The 16,890-nt window shown below is 37.0% G+C and overlaps 1 protein-coding gene across 1 annotated transcript in view; it reads right to left on the minus strand.

Moving 5' to 3' along the window:
* Window positions 1–1,139: 1,139 nt before the first annotated feature.
* The window catches only part of znf326 (zinc finger protein 326), a 28,932-nt gene continuing 13,181 nt past the window's right edge, over window positions 1,140–16,890 (minus strand). The window contains exons 5-13 of the mRNA XM_048539128.2: window positions 14,001–14,169; window positions 12,241–12,290; window positions 11,869–11,968; window positions 11,675–11,789; window positions 10,724–10,871; window positions 8,195–8,297; window positions 4,464–4,594; window positions 3,657–3,752; window positions 1,140–1,948 (exon numbers count right to left, since the gene is read on the minus strand). Of these exons, the coding sequence (XP_048395085.1) occupies window positions 1,805–1,948; window positions 3,657–3,752; window positions 4,464–4,594; window positions 8,195–8,297; window positions 10,724–10,871; window positions 11,675–11,789; window positions 11,869–11,968; window positions 12,241–12,290; window positions 14,001–14,169 (1,056 nt within the window). The 3' untranslated portion in view covers window positions 1,140–1,804. The remainder of the gene's footprint in view (window positions 1,949–3,656; window positions 3,753–4,463; window positions 4,595–8,194; window positions 8,298–10,723; window positions 10,872–11,674; window positions 11,790–11,868; window positions 11,969–12,240; window positions 12,291–14,000; window positions 14,170–16,890) is intronic.

A 16,890-nucleotide genomic window follows, 5' to 3' on the forward strand; every position in this document is an offset into this window, starting at 1 on the left:
GAAGCATGGATAAGGCAAATAGCAAGTCTTTTTCCCTAAGGTGGGGGGAGTTCAAAACTAGGGGGCCTTACACTTGCTAAGAAAGGTGAGAAGAGCAAAATTTAAAAAGGACAGGAGGAGCAACATTTATTTTAACAGTGTGGTCAGTATGTAATAAATGAGCCGCCAAAGGAAGTGATGGATGTAGATACAGTTACAAAGTTTAAAAGACATTTGGATTAGTACATGAATAGGAAATGTTTGGAGGTATATGGATTACCACTGTTACAGGGGTATCCAATTTACAGTCTTCCAACATGAACTACTGTTCAGGAGCTCAAACTACAATGTCCACCCCCCCCCATATTTTATTATTAATTTAGCTCCACTTATGCTACATGCTGCTTTTTTAAAAAGCCAAGATCTCCTCTTCCTACTGCCTTTATATGCATTTTCATAATCAGGATTACCTCACCTTTTCTGTTGTCTTTTTTTAAAAAAAAATCATCCCAGAATATTTAGTCCCTAACCTTGGCGCATCCTCAGCTACTGCTCAATATTAGCTACTAGACCGAAGCATTTATTCTATTTGCTCCATTAGTTAATCTACATTGTTATAAATGCTTTATTTTACAGACAAACCACCCTTCAACTTTTTACCGGTTTTTCCCTGATGTGGTGGTCATTGCTAATGTCTGATTACTAACATTACACATACGAACAGTGGTTCACAGGATGCTTCAACTTTACCCAAAACCTGTATTAAGTTTTAAGCCTCATGTATTGCTTCATTCAAGTTAGGAATATGATGGAAAATAAAGCATGCAGGAGAGACCCCCGAGGAATAGATTTATCAATATTGTTCCCTTCATCCCGACTTCTATTATGTACCCAAATAAAACAATTTCTCACCCAGTTTAAAATCTCCTAAACTTTGCAGTTTTACAAATATTCCCTGGCAATGTTAACTGCTTTCTAGCTCTTATTGGTAAATCCAGAGACACTACTGCCTACTGTTGCATAAGCTATAAGACTCTTCCTGATAACCTATACTTGGAAGAGTGCTCAGGATTTGCATATCACAATCTTGCCAATTTTGTGTAACACAAAAATTAATCATGCAATTGTTAAACACTTCACACAGCACACTGTCAACAGACTACATTCCTAAAACTTTTTATTGCTATCAGTAGCGTACAAAGATATACATAGGATAACGATGAAAAGATGAAGTCAGACTTTGACTTTACAGTACAGACAGCAAAACATTTCAACACAAACTACTATTCACGTATCAAACTAGTGACAACTGTATTCTAATTCGTTCCAACATTATAAATGTCTGAGAAAAACGACAGGACAGTTACCTTCCTAAACAATGCAACAAAAAAGCACTGAGTTATTAAACACAAAGTTCTAAACAGCACACATATTAAGATGCATAAAAAGTTTTCTTGAAAAAAATTAAAGAAGATTGTTCAGGATTCAAGAACTTGAAGGCCTCATTGAACATATTCTCCTTTTATCACAACTTCCTTTTTGACCAAGCCATTCATTACTTAGTCTTAAGATTTCTTTAGTACTTAAGAGTAGTTTATATTGTCTTCATTACTACATGGTTATTCAAGGAAAGCTATCACTATCTTGTTAACAAAAACACTACTATACAGGTTGCAGAAAAAAGCATTTCTGTTACAATCAGCCAAGGAATATTAAACCACCACAACAGTGCTTTAAGATAAATGCCAAGTAAATATATCTTATTCATTACTTTTTTTTACAGATTCAGAATTGACCAAACTATTTCATGCCCACTCTGAAGATGCTATTGATCAATAGGCTCACTTGCTCCTTCCTCCATTCTCAACTCCTCTTGCTCTGATGCTTCCTCTACCGGTTGATCTTGCAGATCCTGTTGTTGCTGCTGCTGCTGTTGTTGCTCCTGAGGATTTTCAAAAGGGTTTTCACCCTGTGTGGAAGCAAGAAATCCAATGATAGATACACAACTTATTTGCTTATAAAAGTATTTTAGTTTAGGCAAGAGTAAGAACTGACAACTGCAACAAATTAGATCTTGCAGAATAAATAAAGTCACTCAAAGCTGCATCGCAGAAAAGCAAACAAAGCATTAGGTATTATGTACAGAGGGATGGAACTGAAGAGCAGGGCAGTTGTTAAACCTGTATGAACCTTAGTTAGACTTCACTACTGATAGAAGTAATGCAAAGAAAATTTACAAGGATGCTAACAGTTGGTCTACACATCAGGAAAGGGTTAACAGGCTGCGTCACCTCTCTAGAAAACTGGTTGACAGGTAGTCCAAGAGATCTTAAAAATTCTGAAAGGTTTTTACAGACTGGATGCGGAAATAATGTTTCCAACTGTGTATGTCTACATGTGGAAGAGCATTTGACACGGTCAAGAGTTTTTGCATGTACAGGCTAGTTGGATCAGGGTAATCATTACTCCACTGGGTAGCTGTGTTGTGTCCCATTTCAGGATCAAACGTGCATGATAAACAAATAGCCTCGGGCCCTATTTATGAGGTTACTGATAAAACCAATCTCACTGAAATGTACACTGGTCAGTCAAAGATAGCAAGAACTGCAGATGCTGGAGTCAAGAGTCAATACAGTGTGGAGCTGGAGGAACAGGTCAGGCAGCATCAGAACGGCACTCAGTTTTAAAACGTTTCAGGTTGGGACTCCTGATGAAGGCTGCAGAAACACAGGTGGCACTCACCAGCGCCAGGATACTGCTGTCAAGTCAAAACGATGTCTGAACACCACACAAATTAATAATATTTTATGTGAAATACAGTCCACGAGATGCCAGGTATGTAGGTCAGACATCCCAAAGACTGATGGATGGTATCATCGTTGAGCTGTTTGCAACGAGCAAGGTACAGGCCTTATCCAATCAACCTGTGCTACCAAAACTCAAGTATCCAATATTAGATGTGATTCTACAATTGAACATTTGTTGGACAAATTCAGTTGTATATAAAATTATGCAAACAACCAATTCAGTACAGTCAGTTGGGTTTGCAGAGTCACAAACCTGTGTACACTGGAAGTTACACATATGAATGTACAGGGCTCTATTGTTTTAGACAGAAAGAACGGGTGAAAACAGTGTGCCTGTTTCAACTCAAGTCATTCACTGGTTCATTCTTCAGGGCAACGGCCAAACTAATGAGAGTCAGAGTTAATTTGTTTGATTTAAATGAAAGCCTGGCATTTAAGGGTCAATCAACATTAATTGAGCGGTCTCCAGGGCAATGCCTCTAAAAGAGTCTGTTTGCCAATCGGCACAGTCCTCTCATGCTGTATGAATGCTAATTTTCCACTTGAATTGGCACTAGTGTGAATTGCCCTGTAAGGTGCTAGATGGAAAGCTATGGCAGTATCCATTTTTAGCAAGTCTATTGATACTTTGGCAGAAACCTAGCTAAGAAGTGGAGACTCCACTCTCCCTACAAAAGCCACCAAACTACCCAACATAAGGTTTACCTGAACAATAGGTCAGCACTCTTCCGTCCAAGTCCAACTGTCACAACTTTCTACCACTTTTCTCACAACACAATGCTGCCTCCTTAGACTGCAATATCACTTTCTTTTCTACAAACCATGATTCAAGTCCTAGTGATCTTGAGGACTTACTTACTTCAGCCTTACCTTTAAGAACATATCAAATTTAGCTTTAACAGTTGGGTTGTTCAGCATGCTGCTGGCTGTGAGGAGACTTTCCCTTCTGACTTGGTCATGGTAATTCTGAAATAAAGAAAAGTGAGCAGCAACACAAAAGAAAAAAGGTTCCATAGTAAAAGTAAGTTTACCTTCAGAAAGCTTAAATGATCCTTGTGTAAATTAAGCCTTTAAGAACAAACTTTTACACTCTTGAAGCACTTTGGATTTACGGTTTAAATGATACCAGCTTCCTTTGTATCAATTTCTGGTTCTGATGCCAATGTAAGGCCCATTGTTTGTCACATCAATCTCTGCAAACACTGACTGCGTGTGTCTGCAGTATATTATTTTCAAAACCACCCCATTCATAATTCTTTCCAGTGCTTATCACAATCCACAAACCACATGTGCCATTCCAAATCTCTAGCTAAGCCCATACTCTTTGCTTTTTCCCCCATTTTGAGTGAATTTTCACTGCCTATTCTGCTCAGTGAAGTCATGAGGAGTTAACAGCTTTCCTCTCTCCTTCCACATCCTTGAATCTCGTTTGTAGCTGGCACCATCTCCTTGCTTACGGAGATATTTTAACAACTGAAGACACCATGCAAGTATAACTGGTTATTGGTTAGCTCAAATACAGAATACAAACTACAATGTAAATACTATTTGTAAATTAATCCAATGTACAATTTCACTCAGTTTTAAAAACTCTTGGTGATGTTTTTACAAACTCTAAGTGTAACAATGAAGAGGCCAACTACTTTTTGCAGAGGCTTCAAAATAAAAAAAAAATACCTTCTTGCTGTTGGTGTGTTCATTAGACTTCAAATGTTGTTGTACTGAATGAAATAGGAAAGGAATATAGGTATTGCACACTGCACACTGAACAGCTTCAACTCTCTTCATTTGGTCATCTGGAGCAACCCCTATAAGGCAAAAGAAAATTATGTAATTTGTTTACTTATTCTTAAAATAAACATATAAATGATTTCCATAAATGGCACATGGGAATGTGAAGAACTCAGCCGAAAGATGTAAAACCGTACTAAAATACGACTTATCATTTATGATTCATAAATGGATGAATGTAATTACAGCCAAACTCTGATTATGTCATTTAACTTACGATTAACCAGATCAGTTGTGCATGACGGATCCTTAAAATGTGCAAATTTCACGGTAAAACAATGCATATGCAGACTGAAAAACCAGGGTGGATAGGGAGAGCCGTTTTCCTAGGATAGTGACGGCGAGCACGAGGGTGCATAGCTTTAAATTGAGGGGCGAAAGATATAGGACAGATGTCAGAGGTAGTTTCTTTACTCAGAGAGTAGTACGGGTATGGAAAGCTTTGCCTGCAACGGTAGTAGATTTGCCAACTTTAAGTACATTTAAGTCGTCATTGGACAAGTATATGGACATACATAGAATAGTGTAGGTCAGATGGGCTTCAGATTGGTATGGCAGGTCGGCACAACATCGAGGGCCGAAGGGCCTGTACTGTGCTGCAATGTTCTATGTTATAAATCCTTTAGGTATAAGTGGCCACATGATAGAATTGTTCATTAGGATAGAAAGCAAAACAATACAAACCGAAACTAGGGTCCTAAATCTGAACAAAGGGAACTATGGAGTCGAGTCGAGTCATGAATTGACTGTGATATACTGAGTAATACTGTTGAAAGGCATGACAGTGGACAGGTAATGGCGGATGTTTAACAAACTGAAGTAGGCACTGTAACAGTGAAACATATCTTTTGGGTAACTAAACATAACAGAAATTGCTCAACCATGGCTACAAACAAAACAAATTAAGGATAGCATTATATCCAGAGAGTCATAATACTTAATTTCTAGAAAAAGTAGCAAACCTGAGGATTGGGAGCAGTTTATTATTCGAATGAGGACCAATATGTCGATTAAGGAGGGAAACAACAGAATACAACAGTAAACCTGCAAGGAACATAAAAGCACACTAAGAGCTTCTACACGGGTGTCAAAAGGTTAACCTAGACAAACGCACATCTTCTACAGTCTGAAATCAGAGAAATGATAAAAGCAAATGAACAAATGGCCATCTGATTGTAGATAAATTATTCCCAAGAATACTGGAGAAGTCTATTGTCCTGCTATTTCACACATTTGAAAATTGCATCATGCAGGACTGACCTGGTAATCACAAAGAAGTTAACATCTGTGCTGCAATGTTCTATGGTCTAATATGATTAACTCTCAGTGCAATGCACCTGTTCATTTACGAACAGGACGAAAAAGGGGTATGCTAGCTCTATTGGGAAGTAAAAACCGAAATAGATTAATATTAGTAAAAATGAAAAGCTGGACATTTAATGAGATGAAAGCTGATAAATCCTGATAATCCACATTTCACAGTGCTAAATAAAGATGGCCTTGCACTTAGTGGATGTGTTGGTTGTCGTTGTCAAAATTTGGAAGGTTCTGGACCAGTTCCAGATGAAGGATAGCAAACGCAACCCTCCTATTTAAAAAAAGGAGGCAGTAAGCAGGGAATTACAGATCAGTTAGACTATCTGTAGTAGGGAAAATATTGGAACCTGTATGGACATACTAACAAGACACCATAAACACCAATGGGATTACACAAAGTCAACATGGATTTATGATGTGGTAATTATGCTCGATAAACCTACTGCAGCTTTTGAGAATGTGACTAAAAGAACAGATGAGACAACCAGCACCAAAGCACAATAGACCAGTGATAACATACTGGGATAGTTTGAAAATTGATTAGCATACAAGAACCAGCTGGAATAAATGAGTCATTTGCAGAGTGGAAGGTGGCGCTAAACTGGGTATCAAAGGGGCTAGTGCTTGGGATGGCACAATGGTTAGCATTGCCGCCTCACAGGACCAGGCACCCAGGTTCAATTCCAGCCTCAGGCGACTGTCTATGTTGAGTTCATAGTCGTGAGCTATTTGCACGTTCTCCCCTGGTCTGTGTGGGTTTCCTCCCACAGCCTAAAGATGTTCGGGTTAGGCAGATCGGCAATTTGGCATGGCCAATCATGTCCAGAGATATATAGGCTAAATGGATTAGCCTTGGGAAATGCAGGTTACAGAAACGGGTTTGGTCTGGATGGGATGCTCTCCAGAGGGAGGCTGTGGACTTGATGGTCTGAAAAACCTGCTTCCACACTGTAGGGATTCAGTCCCAGATAGTACACTTGTAATTCTGTATGCAGTTTGGTCTCCTTACCAAATCCTGGTGTAGCAGAGTTTGGGTTGACCATACTTAGTTTGTAACTGAGGAGACAATGGGCTTGCGGTATTATCGCTGGACAGTTAATCTACACACCCAGATAACATTCTGGGGACCCAAGTTCAAATCCCGCCAAGACAAATGGTAGAATTTGAATTCAATAAAAATATCTGGAATTAAGAATCTAATGATGACCATGAATCCGTTACTGATTGCTGGAAAAACCCATCTGATTCACTAATGTCCTTTAGGGAAGGGAACTGCCATCCTTACCTGGTCTGGCCTACATATGACTCCAGATCCACAGCAATGTGGCTGACTCTGAACTGCCCCCTGGGCAATAAATGCTGTTTGGTCAGTGACGCCCTCATCCCGTTAATGAGTAAAGGAAAAAAAAATGGAGTTTAGAGGGAATGAGAGGGAACCTCTCAGAAACACGGATAGCAAGCCAAGTCTCTCTCAAATTTCTAGATGCTAGAAGAATCAAAAAGACAGAGAATAAGAGCAGGACATCAAAAGACAGAGTCAGAATCAGTCATGCTGAAGTTGAATGTGGAAGTGGCTTGATGGCCAAGTGGCCTACTGGTGCTTACATTTCCTATGTCATCGTGTAGTTTATCCATTAGTCAATGAATGTTGGATACAAATGTAATTGTGAAGAAATTAACGATTGTCATTAAGTACCAATATATACATACTTTAAAATATGGATGGGTTTCTCGAAGGATTTGCATACGTTCCACATAAAAGGGCATTAGGTAACAGTGAAGCTCACAAAATTAAAGAAAAATTATGGACTTTGTTAGGTGATTATTCCTACTATCTAACAGAAAGCAAATAGCTTGTGGTTTCCTGTTAGGCCCTAATTCAGAACTTAAGTATTCACCACACCTTTTTTTTTAAAATGTAAGGCTAACAAACTCATGTATCCAAATCTGCCACTATTCACTGAAAAGGATACTTTGCAGCCATTTTTTTAGATTACACAAGTCTGACAATGAAGAATCTATTTCAACATGTAGATTAACAGTGAAACTTTAATTATCATAATAATCATTACCCACTCAATTTTTAATAAATGTTATGGAAGGGAAATGATAGATCGAGATCTACTGTATATTCTTTAGAACCTTTTCATTAAATACAAAACTTCACAATAATGAGCATGTGGTATAATATGATAGTCTATAACAGCTAATAACCAGTAACGCACGTAACTACATTGCAATTCAGAAAACTTAAGTAATTTTTAAAAACAGGATTTAAAATATGCCAATATGTAACCAACCCATTAAAATGTCCTTCGCAAGTTTCTGCGCTGGCTCCTTTTGCTCCTGCTGTTGCAGCTGCTTACGAGCAGCAATCTTTTTATTCTTGTTGACCATTGATGCCTAAATAAATTACATTTAGAAGATACTCAGCCTTGTTAAAAGATCACGGTAGCAAATTCTAAGCAGACTTTCAAAGGGACAATTACATTAAAATATATTAAGCGAGAATAAAATTAAAAGTTTTATGACCTATTGGGGGTACTCAAAGCAAACAATCCAAAGATGAATTCAGGTGAAATCACAAACCACTTGGCCGACAGCACCCAACTTTGGGAATTCAGAACAACGTGGATGCAACTCCACAGTTTACACTTCATGATCTAGTGATATTAAATAGCAGAGATGATGCGATGCAGATCTTCCTCTTGATCTTAAAAAGGTCTCTCACATCTGTTCACGTGAATGCTACATATACTATGTCACTAATCAAAGAATTCATCCTCAGTGCGCTGATCGATATTTCTCCGTCAACCGCAACAAAAAGGTCTCAGCAATGCAATGCTGCTTTTACAACATCGCTTGTGCTGAGGTGTTCTCCTAGGTAACAGAATTTCAAAAATTTTAATGTAGCAAGTCAGTGTCACACTGTCTCTCTCATATACACATTTACATAAGTGGTTTACAAATCAATCCGACTTCAGGGTTATATCACAAGTTCATATTGTCAAAGTAACAACTGTTAAAACTGAGCATTTTGTGCCATACCTGACTAGTTGTGCAAACACTGAACAGAATACAAACAACATAAATTAACAAATAAATGATCTCGATAGAAAACATTATAGACTATGCTACTTTTCATATTGCTGAAATAAGGAACCTTTCCATTGTGAATTAAATAGTAAACAGAATCCCACTTCTTTGGCTAATTTGAGTTTAGATAAACCAACATTTCATTCAAGTGAAGCGTTATGTATCCCCTTTTTTTCTAAATTTAAGAAAGAAAAGGATCTCAAGACTTTGCTGTAAAAACAGAATACCAATTCTATTAGGACAGATGTCAGAGGTAGTTTCTTTATTCAGAGAGTAGTAAGGGAATGGAACGCTTTGTCTGCAACGGTAGTAGATTCGCCAACTTTAGGTACATTTAAGTCATCATTGGACAAGCATATGGACGTACATGGAATAGTGTAGGCTAGACGGGCTTGAGATCGGTATGACAGGTCGGCACAACATCGAGGGCCGAAGGGCCTGTACTGCGCTGTTATGTTCTATGTTCAATAAATAATCCAATAACAAGTAGGTTCAATTTGCACAGTAAACTAGAGCTGCTTGGTTTTACAGGTATGAATGCCACAGGCAGGGCCGATTAATACAACAAACAAAATTACTTAACTCAGTATTCAAGCAGCCCAGTAAGGCCTTGTAGCATAAAAGGCAGCTGCTAAGTAAAAAATTATGCATTTCCGATGAAACAGAATTTCACAGGAAAACCAAATTATATTGCATTGATCAAATCTAGGGATACAATAATTATTAAAATTTTTACAAAAAGAGTTTACAACTTAGCTGAATCATGAGAAGCAGTCTTGAAATCACTTTTAAATGCCAATTTTACGCACCTAGGTCAATTCAGTGTTGGATCTTGTGTTGAATGTTAATTGTAATACATTAGTAGTACTCTTAGCGGAGACACAGAATGGTGTATTTAAGATTTTGCCCCCAGAAACTAGAGCATGCAATCCAGCCTTACACCTCAGTGCAGCACTGGAAATTTGATGCAATATTAGATATGCTACTTTAAGAAGTAATAAACAGAGGCCCCTTAGACATAAGATTTCATCAAGTGTTTTTGCTGTCATGCCCAAATATACCTGTTAAACAGAACCACTAAAACTAATTAACCAATCACATATCTGTCTTTGTAAAAAGTGAAAATGCTAGAGTAACTCAGCAGGGCTGGCAGCCTCTGTGGAGATAGAAGCAGTGTTAATGTTTTGAGTTTGATACGACACTTCTTCAGGACAGAAGTCAATAAAACGTTAACTCTGTTCCTCTCTCCATAGACACTACCAGATCAACAATTCTCCAGCAAATTTTCTTTTTATTTCCAATTTCCAGCATTCGCAGTAATTGCTTTATACTTTCTTTCCTATAACTATGTGATACTATAAATAAAACACAAACTGGCTGTCTCATTTCCTTACATTCTAACAGGTAGAGTTACAAAACTGCTCAATTCAATCCTTTTCAAGTTGGCCATAGCTGTTTTGTTTGTAATGCTTTTCAGTGATGACAGGCAGTACATTGAAATAAAAGTGCTTCAAATCAAATTTCCAATCGATTGCAGTTCGTGTTGGCCGCAGTTTTCCAAACTGCGAATGTTGTGTAATGTGGCATTAATAATGGAAACAAATTTCATACTAAGTTACACCAACGTAGATTTTTGTATGAAGCGTTACTGGGATAGTTTTGTTTTTCAACTTATAAATATATTCTGTTCAGTTTCCAATTGAAATTATTTTCATAGAAGAAACATAGCTTACATGAAGGAAGTCAGCAGCTCCTTTTTCAAATAGAATGTTCTTTCCAATGAATTCGAGAGTCTCCTTATGATAAGGAGTTTCCAGGTGAGCCTCGATTTCCTGCTCCTCTGTGGTTCGAAATTTACAAAGGGAGCACGTAAATGCATTCCTATAAATAACAGACAATCGCTTTCAGATAGGTAAGTTATAAAATCTTCTGAATTGTACTGTTATTCAAAACAATTTGCAGTAGCATAGTGTGAGAAAGTCTCTTCTGCTCGTTATTCTTCACCTGTCTGCTCTTGAATTCTTAGGTGCAAGCCTGCCTAAATCTAACTCGGTAATTTCAACATGCCCCTCCAAAAGCAAGCAACTTTATCAGAAGGTCACCTCAGTGAATTTCAAAGTGAAACCAAAACTATACCTACAGGTGAAAATTAAGAATGGATAATAAGTGCAGCATTGAATCATTTAAAAAAAGCTCAATAATATACATATTTATACAATAGCTACTATGGCCACTGTTTATGGATCCACACTAAAAGGGAGAACCATCTTTCCACACGTAACCTGTCAAATCTCTTAAGAATCTTTACACTATAGCAATGACTTCCTTATTTCTACACGCTATTCCCCTTCAAAGTAAGATTGACATTTAATGTGTCTTCCCTATTACCTAAGAAACATATATGCTAGCTTTTTGTGATACATGAACTTCAAAATCTGTTGCAGCTTTTTCCATTTAAATATGATATAGCTTCTCGATCCTTCCTGCCAAAGTGGATAACTGCATATTCTCCAACATTATATTCCACCTAGCAATCTTTTTTTCCATTCACTTAACCTGTCTATATCACTCTGTAGACTCCGAATCAATTTTTTTCCAAAACCTGATGCAATGTCAGGTTTTTGTGACAGTTTTCCTTATTTTTGGCTTTGACGTCAAATAGGCTCCATTACATTTAAACTTACCGGTAATCTTCTCCATATTTTTCAGTGTTCTTCTCACGTCGACGCCGCTGTTTTTCCCTTCGTGCTTCCAGTTTCTTTTTCTCTTCTTCATCTTCATTATCAGTTTTCTTTTTACCTTGATAATAATGTTCTTTTTAGAAAGTATTACTGAAAGTTACCCAAGTTTCTACTTTAGAAAGAATGAATTTACCTACCTTCATTTTTATCAAAACATTCATATGCATCTGGCTCATAGGCATCTTTTGTAAAATCTTCATCCTTTGCCGTTCGATCCTGAACCACATTTGCTGCAGACTGTTGAAAAGGGACAAAATTAAAACAGTAAAAATAGCAACGATGAAGTTTGGAAAGGCAAGCTAGGTATATTCTCCACAACTCTGTCCAAAAATGTACTTTACCTATACCATTGTAGAACACTACAGTAGTACGTAAAATTCAAATTTCTATTTCATGCAACTTCCACCTTTTCAGCATGACTTGTCTGTTTTGTGTAAATTATAGATACATCACACGATACAAATCTTCAATCTAACAATAAGTAAATGTCAGTGAGACTATTGTATTACCAGAGTCTTTGAGGTCTTGGTCGCAGTACTGTTAGCCAGAGACTTGACCACTGAAATAAATTTGAATAGATAATTTTCTATTATTACATAATCTTCCACATTAACAATAAACTATCATATGCATTTTATGAATGCAAAAATAATAACAAACCAATGTCAATATTGTGTGCAATAGTACACAAATTACAAGTTATTTTAAAACATGTAGCATTATTTTCCAAATATTGATGCTTCAACAATATCCTCAATCATACTTCAGTGAAGCAACAGTCAGTAACATTTCTTTAAAAAAAATCTATTATGGCTCTCTGCACAGTGAACTTCACTTGTAATGACTGTTTCAAATTTTTTTTAAAATTTACATTTTTAAATTTTTTTTCCCCCCTGTTTAGAACATGGAGGTGGACAAGATTAGACCATGCCCACCTTCAAGAAAAGTGCATTTTTGTCAATATACTCAAAGGTACATACATTCACATAAACTAAGAGCAAAAGCAGGTTTCTTGGGCCTTCAAGCCTGGTGCACTGTTCAATAAGATCATGGCTAACTTGTTTCTGTTTCAAATTCTGCATTCACATCTAATCCTGATACCTTGGGTTCCCCTGCCTAATTTTAAAAAACAAACTATCTATTGCCACTTCAAAATATACAATAACCCAGCTTCCACCATGAGGGGGGCAATTCCAAACTTGCATAATTCAGACAAAAAAAACTTTTCATATCTGTCCTAAGAAATCAACGCATTCAGTTTTTACACTGGCTTTAGGTTCATCCACAAGAAACATTATTTCTGTATTCAAGCTCTTAAAACTGTTTAAGATAGCGTATACTTCAGAGAAAAGAGCCCAGTCCGTCCAAACTTTCCTCGCAAAGCGACACACTCATTCCAGATATCAATCCTGTAAGGCTTCTACTAACCTCGAACACATTTACATTCTTCTTTGAAGATTAAAACTGTGACCAGTATTAGACACAAGGTATCACCTACGGGCTGTTCAAGTGAAGCACAGCATCCACACTTCGGAGTTCAAGTCTTCTCATAATGTAGGATAGCATTTCATTTATCTTTAATCATTTGCTACATTTGGATATTACTATTGAGAGATTCTTCCCGGACAATTTCAACTTTTCATGTGACAGTCCAGCTCCCCGATTTTTGTACACGCACTCAGAATATAATATTGGTCCGTGACCTCATCTCCTTCACAGCATATGCTCCTGACCTACGTTCCTACGACCTATTAAGCCTTCATTATCTTAATCTAAGTTATTGATATAAATTGCAAAAGGGTGGTTCCCCAGAAGAGACCCCTGTGAGACCCCACCACTGTCAATTTGAAAAGGACTTAGAAACACAGAAATTATACAGCACAGAAGGGGGCCATTCAATCCACCTTACCCATGCTGACCTTACAGGCAGATCCACGTAATTATGAAAACAGTTTAGTTTGTTGCCTCCATCATCATATCAGGCAGCAAATTCCAAACACTCAATGCCCTGTGTAAAAAAACAGCTTTTCTTCACGTCCTTTCTAACCTTTCTGCCACTTTGTTTGAATCTTGTCCCATCATTTAAACTTTACAAATAATCCTGACAGTGAATGCTCTTGGTAGAGGTCAAACAGTTTTGACTAATTAGCATACACACATTTACTATGAATTTACCCAATAACAAGCCTACAACGTCAATTCATTTACTCGAGTTGGTAACATTGAGACAAGCGACTGTTCTGCACGAGGCAATACATTAGATGCTTACCAGATGTTTTTAGAGCTTTATCAGCAGCTGTTACCTTCTGCTTCTTTATTGCAGCTTTGTTGGTCTGCGCCCCCTTCCTTTTCATGCCTCTTCCAACATTTGATGAAAACCCACCTCTGTTGTATGACACACCACTCCCAGTTCTTGAGTACATATCTAAGTCTGACAGCTGTAATGTATTGCAAAAAACAAGCAAATGTTACAAATTTGAACACAAATGTTCCTAAACTTTGTCATTGCAGACATTCACTGTCTGTTGCAAGTTATGCAAACTTTGTCTCAGACCAAGATTCTGTGGAAATAAATGTTACTGCTTTCAAATTTTTTTGGAATATCATTAAAGATTCTTAATTCCTTGTCCTATAACGGTTGTCAAATTTAGTGTAAACATTTCCAGTTTCTCCCCTTTGTCCTTAAAATATTACCACCATTTCTTCTTAACTTGATGCTCACTGCCACCCCACCCTCCATTTTAAAATTACAACGCCTAGTTCCTAGTTATACAATTAAACCATATATTCAAACAGATTCATATCTGAATCAGTCTCTGGAAAGGTAGTGTTTAATATGCCAGCCAGAACTTAATCTGGAAATGATCATTAGACAGGGTTCTACTTTGTGATGTAGCTCCCTAGCACATCACTCAAAACCATAGTTTAGGATTCTACCTCAAGCTTTCAGTGCAACAGAAGCGCTGCAGGGCATGATTATTTTATTCAAAGAAAGAAGCAACTGATGCCCAAAATTAACGCAGAGATACAGACGAACTAGTCCATGAGAACAAGAAATATCTACATGCACTCAAAATTATCTTTGTAGTTGAAAAGGAATATTAGAATGCAAAATCCATCTCAGAATAGTAGACAACAGCATTTGAAAAAGTGGTCCTCACAAATGAAAACTTTCATTTTTTTTATCTCCAGTGCATGACCTGAATCTCATGAAAAATGTATAACTCCACAAAAAAAAATCAGTAAGAAATCCTAGGAAAGGTCCAACCAGTCAAATAACTATAATATGAGTAACTTTCTCAGAAATGCAAAATGCCAAAGAAGATTGACATATACCAGGTTATGGTTGTGTGGGGATTGAGGACAAACGAGCGAATGGCTACAGGGGGAGGGGGGAGGGGGAAAACAGAATGAAACAGAGACACCCCATCATCATTTTCCATTTATCCTCAAACTTCAGCTGTTGACAGGCTACCTTTGCAGTATTTGAATGCTGGTGTGAAGAAAATTACATTCCTTAAGCCGCAGGATATACACAGCCAGAGTTGAGAAGAATCAAGTAAAGGTGAAATTTTAACTTAAGTTTTTCCTTGTTTATAAATGAATGGTCACACAGGATGTCATACAGTTATGCATATGCTGTCAATACTTGGAGGGACATTTCACTACGCTTGCATTCTAATCTTTTCAAAAGCAAAGCTGATTGCCAGCAAATTTTGATCAATTAGATTTCTGCAATCCTACAGGACAATTTGATCAAGTAATAACAATCAAAAAAATCTTAAATGTTTCCCTTCAGAAGTGCATAACTTCTGGAGGAGAAATTAACTATCAGTGGATGCTTTTCTCATGCTTTGTAACTAATATATCAGTGATATATCAATACTGCTTTTCTTGTCATGTTCTCTGAAAGGAAAAGAAAATAAACTTAAATCTACAACTATATTCAAATTTGCTAATGGTGATTATAAGCAAATTATTTCAAGTAATCATTGTTATTTCATTAGGAAATGAAGCAATGCTTAATACTGTAAAAACATCATTCTATTACTTTCCAGTGTAATCAGAAGTTAAGTGATGCAGCTTAGTTGGAAAACAAGACACCTGTGACACTTCTGCTGCTCAAGGGATCTTCAATTTAGTGGCAGCAGAACTGCACTCAAGTATAAAACAGTTGTTGCAGAAGCACACATCAAATGTGCAAGGCTAGGGTTTAGTGGAAAGATAGTGTTTGCATTAAGACCGACATTTCTGCTTATGGGAAAGCAGCACATGGACAGCTATGTATTAAACAATTAGCCAAGCAGTGTTGTTTGGCTTGGCTACTAATCAACGTTGTGTTAACTTTAATTTCCATCAGCAAGAGGATCTGTCAAGAAGGACAACGAAGTATAAAGTTAAGGCTAATGGTGGAGTGCTCAAAAGAATTGACTTGTCAAGTGATATTGCTCAAGTGAGGTGAACTAAATTGATTGCAGAATTTAAGAAAGCTGTATTGGAGATAATTCCTTTAATTACATCCCTTCTGTCCCAGTATAAACTTAAAAGTTCTATATTTTTAAAAATAAAGCAGAGAAAACAAAACAACTGTATGACATCACATTAGGATGCTTTGTAAACATTTAGTGGTTGGTGCTGAGTTGAAATTCTGAAGCTAAATATAGGCGGCTCATTTGAACATGAAAATAAAAGATCCTTGAATCTTTATCATTTGGCAAATGTTTTAACAAAACAATTTTATGTAAAATTATTGAAAAAGAATACACCTTTACCAACAACAAAATGACAATAAATTTGCTAGCTTCCTGATATGTTGTATTTCTGTGACATAGCTACTACAGTTGTTAGATATTCAAAGCTGTAAGAATTCTGTTGAATCCAGACAGCTCATTAACTCAGATTTTGGGCTGAGAACACATCTATGATGCTGGTGAATAATAAAACGTACTGTGACTACAAAGCACAATTTAAGAAATCCAGATATTAAGGTGTACTGCATGAATCTGTCTATACTTTGAGAAAACATCTTGTATTATGATAAACTCCTGGTGCCTATACCATGTAAAACATTTCCAAAGATCACAAGTGTATACATTTTACATTTACAGCAAACTCATTCATGTACATCCATTAAGAACTGATGCAACTAATCATTAATA

Source organism: Stegostoma tigrinum, chromosome 8 (genome assembly GCF_030684315.1).
Source record: "Stegostoma tigrinum isolate sSteTig4 chromosome 8, sSteTig4.hap1, whole genome shotgun sequence".
In the NCBI taxonomy this organism is placed as follows: Eukaryota; Metazoa; Chordata; class Chondrichthyes; order Orectolobiformes; family Stegostomatidae; genus Stegostoma; species Stegostoma tigrinum.